This window comes from Convolutriloba macropyga, chromosome 8, assembly GCF_964194025.1.
Source record: "Convolutriloba macropyga chromosome 8, txConMacr16.3, whole genome shotgun sequence".
NCBI lineage: Eukaryota > Metazoa > Xenacoelomorpha > Acoela > Convolutidae > Convolutriloba > Convolutriloba macropyga.
Window position 1 is genome coordinate 64,821,813 of NC_134475.1, and position 19,520 is coordinate 64,841,332.

Sequence of the window (19,520 nt, forward strand, 5' to 3'; positions counted from 1 at the left end):
CCCAAAATAAAAATTTCAGATTTTTAGTGTTTTAATTTAATTTATAAAATTTTACTGTAAAAATGTTCTGAGATTAGCTCAGATTAACTTATCAGCAGTCAGCAGTAGAAAACTTTGATTATAATTGTTTTCGTGACAAATACGAAACTATTTGCGGTGTTAGAGTTGACGTAGGTACAAACTTATTTGATTTTTTATTTTGACACAGCGACAAAAAATTTTGATTTTTATTCGAACTTTTTATTGCGTTTTTGTTTCAAATGTCAGTGAATCCCTACCTTGGACTTCAACTTTAAGCGTTGCAGCTGTTTTTAATCACTTGCAGAGCGATTTGTTCAACTGATTAAAGAAATTCAGAAATCAGATAAACTACTGGATAAATGAATCAGAAGTGATCCTCCAACAGGAAGAAAGATAAATCCAATACAAGATAAGTTTAATTGTGAAACTCATTAACAACTGTTTTTCTTTCAAAAAAAGTTTTGAAACCATTCCAAAAATTTTGAATTTGATCATCACAGCCGGATCAACTGTAGGCTTCATTCCAGGAACAGAATTTTTTGCATCCTGCTATTTAAATGAAATTTGCAGCTTTTTAGATTTCTAGACGGTTTCAGCACTGTCGAGAAACCTTTTCAAAAAATTTCAAAACTCAAAAGATGCTTGCTCACATTTTGGCTCGCTTGCCACCCTTCTGCTGTTTCTGCTGCAACTTCCGTTTGTTAGCTGCAATCTGCTTTTTATTGGCAAATTGCATTTTTTTGCGCAGAGTTTCGATCTTAATCTTTTTGAAGTCGTCGTCAGTTAGGATGCGAGATTTCAGCAGCTCCTCGACTGTCGCTGGCTGTTCCTGCTCATCTGGTTCCCCATCTTGCTCCGTTTTGTCATCGTTGGATAACTGTTTTGATTCACTGTTCAGACTGACGTCATGCTCATCAATTTCATCGCCATCTTCATTTTCATCATTGTCAGAGTCGACTTCTTCATTCTCTCCCTCCTCATCCGATTCGTCTTCAGCTATAACGATTAATAAAAACAGTCCAGAGCGCAAAAAATAACAATTTGCAAAACAGGCCTTATATAAGAAGCGAGCTAAAAAATACTTTTAATCAACTCTCATAGGATTATTTATGAACAGAGATAATACTGAATAATGATTGCTGATGAACTCTAATCAACAAAACCTACAACTCTTTTGTTTTAGACACCTTAGAAGTTCGTGTGCTGATTAATTCAAAAACTACAGGAGGCAGACTGCCGGATAAGCTGCGAAAGAGAATGCGTGCCGTTTATGCAGATACAAAAATGTGTTGGAAAAATGTATCGCGGCCAACTCAAAAACTTCAGTTCAAATGGGTTGCATCATTGAGAATATCTCCGAGTGCAAAAAGTTTTAACAACACAGAGGTTCGAACCCCAAAACCCGTCGTACGAATCTGACAAATTATTAACTAGGCTATCAGGCCCTTGTAACCGCTTATCTTACAATCAATTTTGTTTCCGCAACAGATAATGTATGAATGCGAGCAATTTAAGTCACGCAAAAAGCAAAAAATCAAGCGTGAAAAAGTCACCAAAAGAACGTTCTAGAACAAATGTAAAAACATAGCCGGCCAAGTCCTGAATTACAATCCAAAGAAATGAATTAACTAAGGAACTGAATATTAACATTTCAAAAGCAAGACCAATATATGCACAAAATCCAAAAAGAATTAAAATCTTTTTTCCAGAGTTATTGCTTCTAACAAAAACAAAATTTTGACTCTACGCCTCCTTAGAATGAGTGCACAGTATAACAACATTGTGGGAATCAATGACAGATCAAAAAACGCAAAATTAAAGAAATTGGAAACCCTTAACCACGGCATAATATAAAACTTTAGGAAACATTAAGTAACTTCAAACAATTCTAAAAAACTGTTATTTTTGAGACTCAAGCGATAAGACCACAAAAGAAACAAAGCAAAACTGAAAACAAACAATTTTTTTAAAAGGAAGTGTCGAAAAACTAGCGAAAATTCAAGCGAATAATTACATCTATTTATACCTCATTGGCAACCGACATAAACCGGTCATTATTGAGTGAAAATGATAAGAGAAAAGTACGACCAACTTTCGCAAAACAATAGTTCGCTAATACTTTTTGAAAAAAAATAAAGGTCACGGAAAAGCAACAACTACGAACAGAAACAACTATTTCAATTAACTTAATCCACATTAGTAACAGATAAGATCTGTCATTAATGACATTAGGTGATAAGACAGCAATAAGTGCAATAAATCCTAGCAAAACTCAAAAATCACGATTTTTGAAAATTATCAGCGTGTATGTCGTAAAAAGCAAAAGCTATGAACTGAAAAGCTTAATTCGATAACATTTCTTGAAAAAACTTAAAAGTCAAAGAAAGCTTTAACATTGAACTGAAACGATGCAATCATTTGAGATAAACTTCATTACCAACCTATGATATCTGTACTTAATGACATTGAATTAACACAGCCGGCAGATAGACGGAAAATAGCCGCGACAGTCGCTTGTTGCCTTCCACGGAATTGAAACTGAAGAAATAAAATAGACAGATTGGCCACCATTCCTTTAATGAACCACTAGACTTCTTGGGTTAGATCTGGACTGTCATCTTTATGAGAAACATACGCTTTATAATGAAAAAGCCCTAATAGAGCTTTTTCAAAATTAATATTCAAAATCAAAAACTCAAGACTAATACTCAAGAATTAGGGCATATACGTTTGGCACTACTTGGATGCACAGTAGTGAACTTAATCTAGTAAATTTAAAAATTAAAGTTCAGGTTAGTTCAGAAGTCATTTTTGAGTGAGGTAAGTCACTTAATTGACCTGAAGCAGAACCAATGACGTCACGCACACAAAATTTAACTGCAAAGCAGTCACCGAAATTGAAAAAATCAATGGTTGCAAGAATCTTTGATGAGACGACGAATTGGAAAAAAACACGCTGTCCTTAGTAATAGTCGCTATCGCTTCGCGGCCATTAATATCAAATCTAAAAGTACAACAAATACAGGCAAAACTCGAAAAGTCAAACATAGCCGGCAGATTGCCGGAAAATAGCCGCGATAGACGTTTGTGGCCTTCCATGAATTGAAACAACCAAAGAAATAAGATAGACAGATCGACCATCAGCTTTTTAATAGACCACTAGACTTATTGGGTTAGATTCGGACTGTAATTTTTATGAGACACATTTGCTCATCAAGGAAAAAGCCCTAATGGAGCTTTTGCAAAATTAATATTCGATATTAAAACTGAAGACTCTAATACTCAGGAATTGGGACATATAAGTTTGGCACTACTTAGATGCACACTACTGACCTTTAATTAGTAAATGCTCATAAAATTTAAAGTTCCATAAGTGAGTTCAGAAGTCATTTTTTTTAGTGAGATAAGTCACGCAATTGGCCTCAAAGAAGAAATGACGTCAAGAACACAAATTTTAACTGCAAAGCAATAGAAGTCACTGAAGTCAATTCCAAGAAGTCAATTCCAAGAAGTCAGGTCGTAAGAATCATCGATGGAGACGACGAATTAAAAAAAACCACGATTTCCCCAATAATAGCCGCTATCGCTTCGCGGCTATTAATGAACATTTTCGAGAACATATAGTTTCAAAGCCATAGTGAAACCGCTAGTCATGAATTATAATGAATAATTAGGTTTATTCATGACTCATCGGCAATAGATGAGAACTGTTATTAATGATACTAAGAGATTAGAAATCAAAAATAATAAAGGCGCAAAAATCGATATTCACTATAAATTTATGAGAACAATTTGTAACAGAATCATAAACAGCTATAGTTGCCGTTGAAGAATTGACGTAATTGCAAATTGGCGAAATTAGAAATTTGTTTCATTTTCATAGTACTCAAGAGAAGAAACAATGAAAACAGAAGTCAAACTGCCGCACATGAAAAATTCGCTTTCAAAAACTGAACAAACTGACAATACAAATACTCTGGATTGCCAAAAAACACAAACAACGCAATATAGCAGCGCTCAGCTTACAATTTTGCAGCTATAATAACTGTGGTTTCTGCGTATCGGCCTGTTCTAATCTGCCCTTTTTCTTATTATTTGTCACATCAGACTATTCTTTTCGTGAGCAGCATTGCTCTCTTTTTTGTTGATTATAGCCATTTTCTTGCGTCTAAAACATTTCCATGGTACCATAATTGCAACCAAGCTTGTTGGAGCTATGGCCAACTTGAAGCTATGCTTAAGTGATAGCTCAAACTCGTCCTGACAGCTTCACACAGGCAGGAGATTGAACCGTCAATAATTGGATTGTGAACCACAACCCTTACTGTTGAGGTACACAGCAGATTATAGAATTGTAAGATTATCTTTCTCGTGTAATGCATTTCACAGGACTAAATTAACTGGCTGAATGCGAGTAGTACCTTCACTGTCTGTTTCCCAGTCTTCCTCGCCATCACCGCCTCCACCCTCGTCACCTTCTCCTCCCTCATCCTCTTCTTGTGGCTCCAACAGCACCTCGGCTCCAGAGATCACTGGACCAGAGCTGTCCTTGCCGGAGTAGAGCACCTTCTCTGCCAGGTGTTCGCTGGGCTTTCCCCTCTGTTTCCTCTTCAGCAGAGTCGGGTTAACGTCCTTCAGTAGCTGGATGATGGATCTACTGGCTGTGACCACTCCTCTATTGCGATGACGTTTGAACTGGACTAGATCCTCCACCAGCTCCTCGTTGCCCTCCAGAGATGCCGGACACCGTGACACAATCTCCCGAACAGCGTTCAAACCAACTGCCATTACCTGTCCAACAAGAAGTTATATCCAATACTTTATAAGAACATTAATTTCGCTATTGTGAAATACATTATAACAAAAATTGATCTATTCTGTTTCAACCCTCGGCGTTTTTACGCCCCCGTTACGAATTACATGTTGTTATATAGCACGTTACTATGTAAAAATAGCAAGTGCGCCTGGGGGCGTAAATGATATAAGCCCAGTAAGCTTGGGGGGCAAAACAGAATAGATCCAAAACGACTGGCAATGCCAGAGAAATGCTCATGGTGCAAAACCTTCTGAGCAGGGACGGGTTCACTCCCACGACCTCTAGGGTAAGAGTCGGGAATATTAACGACGCTACACTCCCTACGTTCTTTCTCGCTCACAACCGACCGATATATTATCAACAGACTTGTTTTCTGAATGCGCGCAATTCAAATCACTCAAAAATATCAATAAGTCAAGCATAAAATAGTCACTCGAAAAATGAAATCGGAAGAAAAAGATGAAGCGAAAATTTTGCATCACCCGGATCTTCTATTTCAATTTGTCCAGAATTTCAGTTAATCGTTATTCAAAAAACAAATAAATCACTACTTTTATTAAATTAAATCCACTCATTTAAATTGAAGTCAATTTGCAGGATTCTTCAAAATTTGTAATAGCAAAATTGTTACTTCAAACGAATAGAAAGTCTTTGAATCGTTTTTTTTAAAGACTGAAGTTGCTCTTCACCCAGAAAAAGAATTCTGGTTACCATTTTCTGGTTAAAATCGCATTTTAACCAACTGTGCATTTCACACAATCAAACATGGTTAAAAGGTCAGACATCAAATCAATATCGGTCAACTTAGTCTGCGCTCCACATATACATCAAAAGTTACCGTTTTTCAATCGCTTCAATTTATCTTCCACGTGACTAAAATTTCTAACTAAATTAAATACGAATGATGATCTCTGAAAGGGGTCACAAATTGAAGGGATCGCAATAACGGCTAATATGAATACTGGTTATTAATTTTGAACACTTATTCAAGAGCGGTGGAAGACACTGATGTTAGTTACCCGTTCCGAAACAGAATATATCACACATTCTTGGATCCATTTTATCAAAAATATGAATGATCTTTGCCGGCACGCAATTTCTGCGACTCAGACGTTAAGACTCCTTGTTATAAACACGTTGAATTTTGATCTATTTATCTCAATTCTTGGAGGTTTAATTTCATTGCGACCATATTAGTCACATGCTAATTTCATCTACAGCTAGCCGAAACCTGCGCGTCAATTTTTCTCGATCAAAAATTGAAAATATACAAAATATCAGCTCATAAAAAGTAAAAACATACCCGGCAGATTGCCGGAAAATAGCCGCCGTTGATTCCAATAAGCATGATTGGGATTGAAAGAATAGATATTGAAAAAAAAAGATTTTTGTAAAAACATTTTTTAAGTCCGATTTATTTTGAAGGCATTTCGTAGTTGAACATAACGTACTTCTGTTTCGTAGAGAGAGGCTACAGGGGCTACTATCAATACCAATAAGCATTAGAGATGGTAACTAAGACTTATAGGAACAACGTTCAAATAAGGGGCATCTAAAATTGGGCTTTATGGGTTTATACCGTTTCTACTTCTGACATCAACTTTTTATACTGACTCTGTTCATTTTGAATAGCTTTGCTGAGCAACTGATGTTCAAAATCACTTTTAGCAGAATGAGAGAAACTAGCCTAGAGAAGTCAAAAAGATATCACGCAAAATGTTGAAAAAGCGGCAAAATGAGGTAAAGCGAAACATTTTTTTATTCGACGAAGTAAAAAAAACATAGCAGGACAAGTCCTGACGCACAATTCAAAGAATTTTCATTGACTAACCAGAAAACTAGACCTTGAACGGACAATGAATGGATTGGGAAAACCATTTAGAAAAAAATCCGATCCAAAAAATCGAAAAAACAGTAAAAATCAAAGTGAAATTGCCGCATGTGGACAAAAAACCACTAGCGAGAAAGTGAATTTTTGTTCAAACACCGTTTTCTCACTCTACTTTAAATTTAGAGCGAAAAAATTTTACGCCGCAAAACCACTCGCTTTTTCGCTCCACTTCCTGTTTCGGCGTGACCAAAATCACTACTCCAATTTGACTTCAAAAATCATGAAAATGTGTGAACAGATCTTTAAAAAAAAAAAAAAGACAGCGCCCCAATACAATTCAAATTCTTTGATTTGTAAAAAATAGGAGCGCTATAATAACCGGCTGAGAAGATGAGGGCGGCTATTAATAAAAGACAGACAGCCCTATAACAGAAAAACTAATAGATGAGACGAACCAACAGCCTCCTTTCTTCAACAACAGCTCTCAATGAAGCATCAACAATTTCGCGCCATCTAAGTGTCCTTGAGCCTCGAATGCAGAGGATGGAACTCCTTAGGATAGCGATGCTGATTTTTGTCCTTAGATATATTTCAGCGTAGATGTCCTATTTTTTACCAGAGCCTCGATGCCAGTTGTTTCAGCGCTATTGAAGCTGATGCGCCAACTCCACCAGTGCATGCGAAGACAAGTGGACAAAATGCGTTCTCAACATCAATTAGTCCATGTTCATATTTGCTCTTTTTAATAGATTAATGATACTTGTAGGCTTTGCTACTGCTTTCAGGGCAACTTTCTGCTAGCGGATTCAAAACTTTTACATCAAAATCTAATCTTGATATCTAATCTTGCATCACCGTCAGTTGTCGTTGATTTAAGAGCAAAGTTTCCCCCTTGCAACAGCTGAACGCGAGATCCGATCTCACATCATGACAGAGATCACTCAAAAATTTCGAAAATCAATAGCGAAGTTCATTATGTTTCATGTGCGTGTATCCTCCTTTCCGACGGCGGAGGGTATGTGCCACAGTGAAGTTTTCATTGCATGCGTACCAACCATATTGAAGGGCAATGTTAGTTGAGTACTATCAGTTCAAAGCCATTGCGTTCAACCAGCTTCAGGCCCTTTTTCACTAGCAAGGTCAAGTGAGCTAATCTCAATTCTTATTCGATTCGCTCTTGATAATCGCCTTTTCCGACTTGATATAAAGCTCCTTCAACTTTTTTTTAATTTCATTAATGATTTGCTGTTGCTTAGTTCGGTTTCGGAAAGGGATAAGAACTGAAAGTAGAACAGCTCGTTCGTATTGTTTAAAACGGTCTTGAGTTTAAGGATGCTAAGGCCACTTTCAATTATCGGCAGCGAGAAGTTATTCCGGTAATTCTGATTGAAGGTGGGATCAATTAATAGATGCATTAACACATTTCGAGGTGAAACATTGGTATGAAAGGCAAGCTTTTTTATCAACGATTTCTGCTGTTTTAATGACCTATTCTTTTCTGTAGTATCAGAACCGATTACACTACCCAGTACTCTACAAACGTCAGCTGTTTCCAGTTCATTGCGAACAAAAATCTGCTGTGCTTTTTCAAAAAGATGTTCTTCGGTAATAACATGGCACTTGGTGAAATGGTAACCGAAAGCAGGACTATGTTCCTTATCGAGCTGCTCCAGGTTGTCAAGAGGGCCGACAGCGTTACCATCCTCCCTATAACACTTCTGAACTGTGAAGAAATCGTCAAAAGTTCAAATAAGGGAATAATGGTAATTCAATACATGAACATTGCAGTGGGGTCACCGTGTGTTGTACCTTCCTGAGAGAGTATAGTTTGTTTGTTAATAAACATCTTTGATGGTTCTCGATATGATTTACGTAAGGAATGCTAGAGAGCAGGGCATAATTTCTCGATTTTTCTTAAGGCAAAATCAGTTGAGACTAGTGTTTTTTGTCAATAAGCAAGATCGCTTCCGCGTCTTTATTATTGAAAGCAGCTCTCAACGAATGAATAGCATGTTCAACTACTGCCTTTTAACCCATACACAGTTGTTGGTCACTATCTAATATCTAAGGTCTGTTTTAACACAATTGATATTAGTTCTTCCAGAAATGCGCATTAGAACGTCCCCAACTCCTATCGGTCGTACACCGGGAGATAGGAGTTGAAGGAAGGTCAAATGAGAAGTTGCTATGTGTAATGTTAGTTTAGCTATGGTTTTGCATATATCAGTCGGGGACGCCTAAAAGGATGTCAGAAACCTTCGCCATTCGTTGGCATCAAGGCCGGAAGGTCCATGGCTTCCACGCCTCTTCATGGCAGATTTTGTAACCATTGAGGCATCGAATTTTTCAAATATGGCTGATGGTGTGGCAAAACTTTTGGATGGTCATTTCCAACTAGATAACTCAAATTTGCTTTGGGTGATTCTGGAATCTTTTCATGGTTCTCGATTGCCTGGTTCCGGATCAAAAATTGATGTTTTCTTTCAAAATAAACAGCTGCTTCCGGAAAATGGGCACTAACGTCGGGCGGTTAATAGCTCTCAATCTAGTTGTAGGTTCTGGTGATGAGTCGTTTTGGGTTAAGGACGCTTGCCTCAATGAGGGTGGTGGCAAGCGAAATTTTGGTGAATCTTACACTTAGACTAGTAGAGCTCTAAGAGCACCAATGTACAGGGACAATGCCCTCCGGGCTTTACCTGTTTATCATGTTTTTGGGGACACAGTCAAAAGGTCAGACGACAAATCGATCAAGCGAAAAATCAAGTTAAAGAGAGTAACAGGACGCAAATAATTGCTGTGTTTGAGAGGAATTAACAAAAAAAATTACTAAACGTAACCAGCAGATTAGATTGTTTGGGACAACAAACCTCGTCGGCATTTTGATCGCTGATGAAGTTGTGACAGATTGTGCGTATCAGTCTCTCAATGACGTCAGCTGGCACCTGATCATGTGTTGCTTGAGCTCCAAACAGGAGGCATTTGGTCACATCTCGTTGCTGAGCATGTAAATACCTAAATCAATGCAATGAAATGCAAAACGGCTTTTCCAGTCCTTGAACTATCTACGAAATTCTTCTGTTCGAGGACAGTAGAACTGCAACTTCGAAATATATCGCGACAAGATCAGAGAATAGTTGAGGAGCAGAGCCTTAAAACTCATGCTTTTTAAAATATCCAGTGACCTGCAGGAAAATCGCTGATTTAGAAACAGCAAAGAAGAGAGCACACGTATAATTCATTAAGGAGCCACTCAGTAAACGTTTGACACTAGGGATTGAAACATTCAACACTAAAAGAGGTAGCTCAGTTCATTTAGCCCTTCAATTAACGTCTCTGACAAAGCATTTAAAACATAGCTAAACAATTCCAGAACGGGCCACTGAGAGGCTTGTCTAAGAGCTTTTTTTTGCGATTTGAGACCTCTCAGCACTCAATTAGCAATCGAAACTAAATATTTTTATATTGTTAAACTAACTGCATCTCTGTAATCCATTAGATGGGTCAGTTAAAATGTCCAAAATTGTGAGCAAATTTTTTGTATTTTGACCTGTTAAATGGTGATAACCAGTCGTTAACTGAACATCGATATTATCTTACTCTGAGGAAAAGACCACTTTTATTAGCTCAGAAAAGGAGAACATAGCTGGCAGATTGACAGAAAATAGCCGCAATAGCTACGTAGATCTGCAGTCTCAAAAAAATGTAAAAAACAGACCAAAAAATTACTTTTTTCATTATAGGATCATGATGATAGGCAGCAAGAGTAGTGATGTGTCTTTCTGGGCAAACTACGGGGGGGACATAAGTGTCTTCCCGTGAACACTACGGGGGGGACACAAGTGTCTTCCTGGGCAAACTACAGGGTGGGACACTTTGAAATTCTTTCTCCTTATTTCCCCTGCCATGCATGAAACTAATCTTAGGAAACCATTTTCCCTCCACTTGCGTGACTGGTTTGCCGCTCTGGGCTTGAAGCCATTTTAACTACCACCGCTTTTGCTTTGAAAGTGAATTCGTCATATGTCTGCGCCAGGGTACTTTAATCTTGTTTTGGTCTGGGCTCATTTCAACATTTTACCCACAGTTATACAGAACCTACACACCCAATACCAGAATACGAATTCCAAATGCCACCAAGGCGAAAACGTTGCTTGTTGGACTGCTTTCTGTGTCGCTCCAAATTTTTAAATTCTAAAGATCTTTTTACTCATTTTGAAGAAATACACCCCAACAATTTTAGATATCAATGTGAAAACTGCAATCAGAAAAATTGGCGTTTAATTGACACACGATACCACCAGTGTGAAAATTCAGCAGTTACTGCGCCCCCTCTAATTATCCAAAACCCTGTTTTAAGGTGTAAAATTTGTTTCAAAGTTTTTACCCAGCAAAATGGTTTGACTAACCATGTTAAAAGTCATTCCCCCATGGAAATTATTCTTAGTCGTCGTGGAATCCCGATAAAACGGCGTTAGAGAAACCTTTTATTTGTTTTCTTTTTATAATAAAATTCAATTTTTACATTAATTTGTATTTAGTTTATATGAATGCTTTTTATAATTTATCCATGCACTTCAACTACAACTAAATGTAAGTTATCAGTTATCTTCACTGCTTGAATTGTATAATACTAGACGTCTGCGTTTTGGTGTTGGTTCTATTATAAGACTATTACTTGAAGATAAATCATACATATCACTATTATTGCTTGCTTCGCTTTCAACTGCTTCTAATTCTAGAAAAGAATTGTCAAGGGCTGGCGGGGAAATTGCGTAGGGTTCATTCCAGTCAACAATATCTTGATCAAGCTCACTTTCTGAATAATCGGGTTTATTGAATCCTGGATCGGGGGGAGAAAGACTATTGTTATCAGATATTACATTTTCCGGGGTTGGTTGTGAAATTGAATCCAAGTCGCTTTCGCTTTCTGACTCCCAATCCCAATCATTTAATATAACATTGTGAAATGCAAATTCTCTAATATTTTTATGTCCAAATGGTAGGGAGTTTATTGGGTCAAGGTAAAACCGCTTGTCACAGTAGGCCGAAAGCGCAACTCTGTTTTGTTCCAGTGTCATCAACTCATGTTTCTCTGATTTGATGGTCACATTTTTGACGCGGACAATTTCCCCGCTGTTCAATACTCTCTTGAAGACCTCGTGCTTTAGTTGCTTTTGCCGCTCATGTGTTATTCCCTTTGCACGTTTCTTCTGACAGTCTGAAAGAACGTTACTATCAATCCATTTTCTACTTTATTCTATGTGCTTTCCTAATCTAGGTTTCAATGTTCCTGTTATATTAAAAAGACGCTTCCATGAATTTGGTTAGTTTCAAAACTGGAATTTGTTTTAATAAAAAATAATGTTAAACATACCCTTCGTTTGTATTGAATACATTTTGGGTTTCAAGCCACAGAACTCTTCCATTACCACCCCTGCCAGTTCGTCTTTGAATTTGAGAGTTACCATATGATTTTTTGTGTTGTACAATGCGTTATCAGAAGGGTAGTTGGAGAAATCGAATTCTGTGTTGACTTCTGCTCGTGCTAGCTCCTCATACAAGTCATCACAATCAACAGCATAGGTAAGTGAGTCCGTATCAGAGTATAAAAGTTGACACTTGAACCACTGTTTCATATTCTCGTAGTGAAATCGAAACATGAATGCTTTTGAAAGATCCAGAATTGAAGCACCAACTATTGTAGGTTTCACCCAGTTTATTTTCGTTTTTCTTGTAGTCACGACTGCCATGTTTTCATCAAAAATCTTAAAGGATTTCATGTTAAACTTATCTGTGTGGTTGAGGAGAGCTCGTTCATCTCGGACCAGGAAAGCGTTAACTCGATTTCGCATGCTTCACAGCACTTTCCAAAAGCAGAATTCTTCATGAGTTTGAAGAAGTTTTCAGCAATTTTGCTGGTTGCTGCTTGCCGCAATCTTGTGTTCAGTTCGATATACTTTGCCATCCACTTTGATTGTCTGAACTTGAGCACCTTGTGCAGTTTTGAAACTTTAAGGCCGTTTCGTTCATAAATCTTCAACGTTACATAGTGTAGTGTATAATCCTTCTTATCATAGAGTGTTTGAAGCAGTTTGTTGCACTTTGAAACTTTTGGGAGATGATATTCTTCCAAAAGGTCCAACTGGTAACTACTCAACCACATGCTGTCTACAGGTTTTCGGGTGGGTGCCATTGGAAAATCTTGGTGAGCATCGAGAATTGAGTCGGGGTAGTCCAAGTCGACGCAGACGATATATCCAAATTCAGCGTCGTCTGGAGTTTGCAAAATTTGTTCAATCGTCACTTTGTGTCCGTCTGGAAGGAATTGAGTGGCAAGCAGAAATCCTTCATGATCCCACCATAGAGGTTATTAGCATCTATGGTGAGACCATATGTTGATTTTTGCGTGTCATCAAAACGTTCCAGATATTTGTTGTTTGGCGTGAACAGTCTATTTGTGTATACCGAGGACATACCCCCTCGCAACAATTCTTCTGCTATATCAAGATGGTTGCGATCTGTGAGAAGTTCCAGGTCGGGTTGACATATCTTCAGAAAGGCATCGCCCGCTAAGTGTGGTGCTGATAGATATTGAGCACAGTCCAAGCTGTACGAGTCCAGACAGACTGCTCGTAGCTGCTCAAACCAGCAGGCGAGCTGTAGGGTGTCGACTGTCAAGTACAGATCGTGATATTCACCCATGTTTCTACAATCAAACTTTTCGAAGATCAGCTTTGCTTTTTCGTAGTCAGCTTCGGTTATTGTCACTTTTCCTGATTTGAGTTTGTCGACCCAGCACTTCTTAGGCGGCAATTTTTTTAGCTTGAATTTTCTGAAGGTGTCCATGTAGGAGTAGGGGTAGAATCCTTTACCGTGCAGTAGTTTCTCATCATTTTGGTCACAGTATTCAAAATGGTTATCGAGTATATCGAAACTGTCTTCAGGCAAAGACTGAACTAGTTTATCTAAAGACGACTGCATGAAGCGAAGTTCTTCGTATATGGGTATGACGTTTTGATTTTTGTTCAGAATATCTTTGATCCAAACTTTAAAGCTAAAACTGATATAATTCTCATCAGTTTGAGGTATTATTGAAAACTTATTGTTAGGATTGCAGTGATGAAGACTCTTTACAACATGATGCAAGTCATATCCTGACAAGTTGTGTGCGATTATGGGGACGAAGCTCTGTGTTCTGCGCTGTAGGTTACACTTTGAGTGAGCCCAGCCAAGAAACTGATTTGAGAAATGGCAGTGATCCAAGACTTTTTCGTTGTCCGCAGAAAAACTAGTTTCACATATCCAACAGTGAGTCGCAAGCTCTTTTGCTTGTCCAACTGCTCCTGTGAAGTACCTGTGTTTTTGCTTTTTCTCGTAGATATCTTTTGCCAGTGTCTTCATTTGCTTCACAAAGACTTGCATGCAATCTTCACCTCTGTACAGAGGGAAGAACTCCAAATTTGGACTTCCATGTGAAATGGCTACATAACAGTAACCGCTCGGAATGTGTTTGTCCAACACACGAGTCCCTGAAGTCTGTGGGTTTTGTTCAACTGATGATACCGGAACAATGATTGACTCTAGGTCAAAATAGACAACCAGTGGAAGAGCTGTTTTTGCTTGAAATTTTTTGAAAGCGAGACTGTTGCTGTCCGGCTCAGGTAGCAGAACTTGACAAGTTTCGAAGTGATAGCAAAGTTTTTCGTGTTTTTGAAGCGTTTCGTTGTTCGAGCAAACAAGAAAACAGTTGCGACAGATTTTTGCGCGTGCATCAATCTGTCGCCCTTGCACTTTTCGAACTAAGTTTACCAGGTCCGTTATCAGCACGTAGTGATAACGTTCACCATCAGTTATCAGTAGGAGATCAACGACAAAATCAGAGTTGTGCTTTGAAATTCGGAAAGGATACAAACTTTTCTTTTCGTATCGAAAAACGTTCACTTTTACTTTATTACATCTTTCAAACGCGCTTATTTTGTCAATTGGCATCGGCATCGGGAAATCTCCTACTGCTTGATGAGTTAAAGGGTTTGAGCGAGCGTATGTTGCGGGGTTTGTTTTTTGCTGTACCGATCCCCAGGTTGCGTGAGGGGGCAACCTTTCCCCTGCAAATGGTAGGCAGCCGTGAAACAATACAAGAAACAGTTTGGATCGTTAAAGCTTCGGATATTGAGCAGGCATTTTAGAGCGCTAAGTTCAGTTGGAAGTGATATATAGGTTGAACCCGAATAGGGTTGAATTTTGCAAATCGAATTTCGAGTTTTTCTACCTTTTCAATAATCCAACCACTTCCACTTGTGGCATACATTGAAACCACGTTGACAATATGCTGCACGGACTCAAAGAACTGCTCTTCGGAGAGAGCATCCGTGTACACAATTTGCATTTCAGCGTTAGCGTAAATAGTTACGTGTTTTTCTTCTTCATTAATCCCCTTAGTGAGTGTAATGCTTAGAGAAAGTTGAACTTTCTGAGGACCTTCGAAAGTTCATTGATGTGATACCTCGATGAGTTCATGAAAGACAAAACGTCAGTGTGATCATTACCTTCAATCTCGTAGATCTCCAGAGCACCTCGAATTGCCGACTGTACTGGTACTACTTGATTATTGCTTTGGCCTCTGTTCCAAACAGGCAATCCGTGAGCATTCTTCAGATGTTGATGAAAGTTACTCTGGTTGTTGAAAACCAGAGTGCAGTAGGCACACTGATTTTGGACTTCTCCACCGTGCTCCCGTCGGGTGTGTTGGTTAATTATCACAATGTTGTGAGTCTCAAAACCACAAGTGCTACACTCCAAGGCTGGGAATTCCGGTTGAACTCCATGAACGCGCTGTTTGTCTTCGAAGGCTTCTTTTGTCGGCCAGTTCCTTTGCGCAAATTTCACACGGTTGGGTCATTTTTGAGTTTTTCAATTTTTTTCTTTCGAAAATTCAACTGACTGCTTTACTGAAAAAACGACTGAGCAAATGAAGTCAAATTGTAACAACAGTTAACTGGTACAATTAGAGGGAGTGTTAGTTGGTTGAAAGTTGTGTTCTACACGAGAAAAATTTCCCTATAAGGGTGTGCTTGCACTTTGACACCATTTGCCAGGTTTGGAACGCAAATCTTGGTAGGAGCGTAGGTCAACTTTAACCCATGTTAACTTTTGACCAATAAGCGGTGTGATCATGTTTCAGAACTACACATTTCCATTATTTCCATGCAATGTAAAAGTTTATTGTGTAGTTTTAGTTATATCTGTTATTTACCACAACTGAAACATAGCTAACGCAGTATACTTACAATATACTCTTTTCTGTCGGGAAACAGTTCAAGTGTTCAAAATACTCTTCTACCAAAGTTGTTTTAGACTTTCTCTACTCTTCGAGGGTTGTATCGAAATTCCGTTCTATTTTCAACCTTATTATCAGTTTTCACTTTTAGGTTTCTGGAATACTTGGCAGTATTCTCATACTATTGACTTAAATTGTTCTAAACTGCTATTATCAGCGTTTCATGTGAACATAAAGTAATTCCATGAAAGACACTCTATCTTATCATTGTGCAAAAGTAAATTGTAGCTATATATAAGACAAAGATAGGTCGAAAGCAATTGAAATTAAGGACTTGATATTTACCACTAGTACTGATAACACATTTACCAAATGTCATTTGGTGAAAACCATAAATGTGGTTGTGGAATAACTAAATGCATTCTATTTACAGAAAATGAACTTCTTTAGTGCTTAAGAAACCTTTTTCTACTATATGAATAAAATAAAAGTTTTTTGTAACAACTTAAGTAGTGAGATTTTTGCACTTTTACAGAATTCCTACATATGAAAATTGACTTTTTACCATTTAAAAACCTTTTTTTACCCTATGGTTAGTAAAATAAAAGTTTTTTGTAACTACTTATATAGTGAGGAATTTGCACTTTTACAGAAATCCTACATATGAAAATTGACTTTTTACCATTTAAAAACCTTTTTTTACCCTATGGTTAGTAAAATAAAAGTTTTTTGTAACTTCTTATGTAGTGAGAATTTTGCACTTTAACAGAATTCCTACATATGAAAATTGACTTTTTACTATTTAAAAACCTTTTTTTTACCCTATGGTTAGTAAAATAGAAGTTTTTTGTAACTACTTATATAGTGAGGATTTTGCACTTTTACAGAAATCCTACATATGAAAATTGACTTTTTACCATTTAAAAACCTTTTTTTACCCTATGGTTAGTAAAATAAAAGTTTTTTGTAACTACTTATGTAGTGAGAATTTTGCACTTTAACAGAATTCCTACATATGAAAATTGACTTTTTACCATTTAAAAACCTTTTTTTACCCTATGGTTAGTAAAATAAAAGTTTTTTGTAACTACTTAAGTAGTGAGATTTTTGCACTTTTACAGAATTCCTACATATGAAAATTGACTTTTTACCATTTAAAAACCTTTTTTTACCCTATGGTTAGTAAAATAAAAGTTTTTTGTAACTACTTATATAGTGAGGATTTTGCACTTTTACACAATTCCTACATATGAAACTTGACTTTTTTACCATTTAAAAACCTTTTTTTACCCTGTGGTTAGTAAAATAAAAGTTTTTTGTAACTACTTATATAGTGAGGATTTTGCACTTTTACAGAATTCCTACATATGAAAATTGACTTTTTACCATTTAAATACCTTTTTTTACCCTATGGTTAGTAAAATAAAAGATTTTTGTAACTACTTAAGTAGTGAGATTTTTGCACTTTTACAGAATTCCTTCATATGAAAATTGACTTTTTACCGTTTCAAAATCTTTCATTCTTCAATATGTGTTTTAAACAGAACTTTGCTTGCTTGCTGTGTTTTTAAGTTATAACATGTGAGATTTTCTTCCAACGTTCACTAACTAACAATTTGACGGAACACTTTTTGATTCTGCCTTCTCTTTCCCGTTTTGTTCTCTAAACAAAAAAGAGATATTATGATGTTCAATTAAAATTAGAAAAGCAAATTGATATTTTTTTACATTTTCACACCAAAAAAATATTATTAAAGCACACAATTTTAAAAAAATATTATTAAAGCACACAATTTTTTTAGAGGTTAATAAAAATGGTGACTGTTTGGAAAAGTTTCAGTTCTCCGAGTTAAGTTTAGTCCTCAAATATATCTATAAGTGGTGTTCGATTGGCACCTTTTTTCTGTGGAGCATTGCATACTTTGGGAGTCTCTGAATTCAAGGGTGTTGTGTTGGTTGAGGTTCTGTACGTTTCGAAGGATACTGTAGCATTCTCTGCATTCTGCGGTGGTGTCACAAAAGTTGTCTCTGAAAGAAGAGAACTATCGAAATTTGGCTCGAACTGCTCGTTTGACCCCATATTCCAAGACAATTTGTCCATGATTGAAGCGATAACTGTTTTTCGTTTTGTATCTGTTGTTTCCGGCGTAACAAAGGGGCTTGGGTCGTTTGTTGCCGGTGATCCAATTGGTGAAGTAGCTGGTGAAGTTGGCGAAGGTTGAATTCCCCAAAGTTGATCCAGTTCTTCAATTGCCTGGAATTGGCCGAGTTGATTCTCGAAAATAGGCACACAGTCACAATCGTATCGGTACAAAAGTCTCTTTGTGTCTGGAGAAAGTGTGTCAATGTCATAGGGGAAAAGTAGGGGCATTTTCCGAGGAACACTGTATCCTCCAGCTGTTAGCACAGTTTTCGTGCCATTGTCTTCTGTAGATACGTATTTATCTGGTAGTGTTGCAACAAGATTCACGAACATTTTTGGTATGATGCAATGTTCAATTGATCTCCAACAGCCTTTTTCGCTATTTTTCTTCTGCTGTATAAAAACGATGTAGTTTTCGTATTGAGTGTGATACACAATACTGCGCTCCCAAGAATCTTCAGACTCGCAAAGAATGTGGTAAGACATTATTTGTAAAGCACTTTTACAGTTTGTTCTCTTGAAAATGGAGCAGAACTGAACAACTATAGTCTTGAATTTAAAAACGAATAAATAAAATCCGGCAAGTACCAACATTAGCAACACTTGTGCGTGAAATTTGTTGAATACTTAACACACCCAGGTCAAGGGTTGTAACTGCAATTGTGAATGTTTACTACATGAACTTGTCTGTGTTATAGTTTTGTTTTTGTAACTAGTTGCAAAGTGTATAAGAAAGTCTTATCTACACAGACTTAAACGCAATAGTTTTCATTACTATTATGTTGATATGTATACTAACGTTTATATTGTATGCAATAGCAAGAAGTTTACAACCAGTTTTGTTTAGTATAGACTGTGTTATATCAAAGGCCTAAAGCCTTCTATCAAACGCTTGCTGTGTAATTGTGAGTTCTTTCTTATCTATGGACACACCCAGAGGTCACATTTGTTTTCCATTAAATTGTACTAGTTCGTGCTCTATGTTGAGTAATATTATCCATATATAAACTTTATTACCAACGCAATAAAACAGTTTAAGTGAGGGTCACGAGTTTTGTCTTACACTTTGACAAAATTACCAAGTTTTATAACCCAGACTTACATTCAAATTCAAATCAGAAGCATACATGTTAACCAAGAGTGCTCTTATCAGTAGTAAGCATTTAAAGTGTTGTTTGTGTTTTGTGTGTTAAAGGTACTTGTAAATAAAAATCATTTCCGAAAATTCTTTCAAAACAGGTAGTTTGACACAGTTTAAGTGCACAATTCTTGAAAATGCCATTTACTGCTGATAAGGACGCAGAGTTTGGAGACGTGTATTTTGAAATCTCTAGAACAGAGAAAAGATTGATACGCGCAACAGTGAAGTCTTATGAAAATACGGGTGCCTATGTATTTCTCAAGCTATTTAAAAAAGTTGACAAGGAATATG

At 37.1% G+C, this 19,520-nt stretch overlaps 1 protein-coding gene across 1 annotated transcript in view; it reads right to left on the reverse strand.

Annotated features, from left to right (window-relative positions):
* The window catches only part of LOC142344922 (protein SDA1 homolog), a 34,696-nt gene that overhangs the window by 1,664 nt on the left and 13,512 nt on the right, over positions 1–19,520 (reverse strand). Inside the window, 3 exon segments of the mRNA XM_075396996.1 lie at positions 672–1,017; positions 4,443–4,812; positions 9,536–9,680. Of these exon segments, the coding sequence (XP_075253111.1) occupies positions 672–1,017; positions 4,443–4,812; positions 9,536–9,680 (861 nt within the window).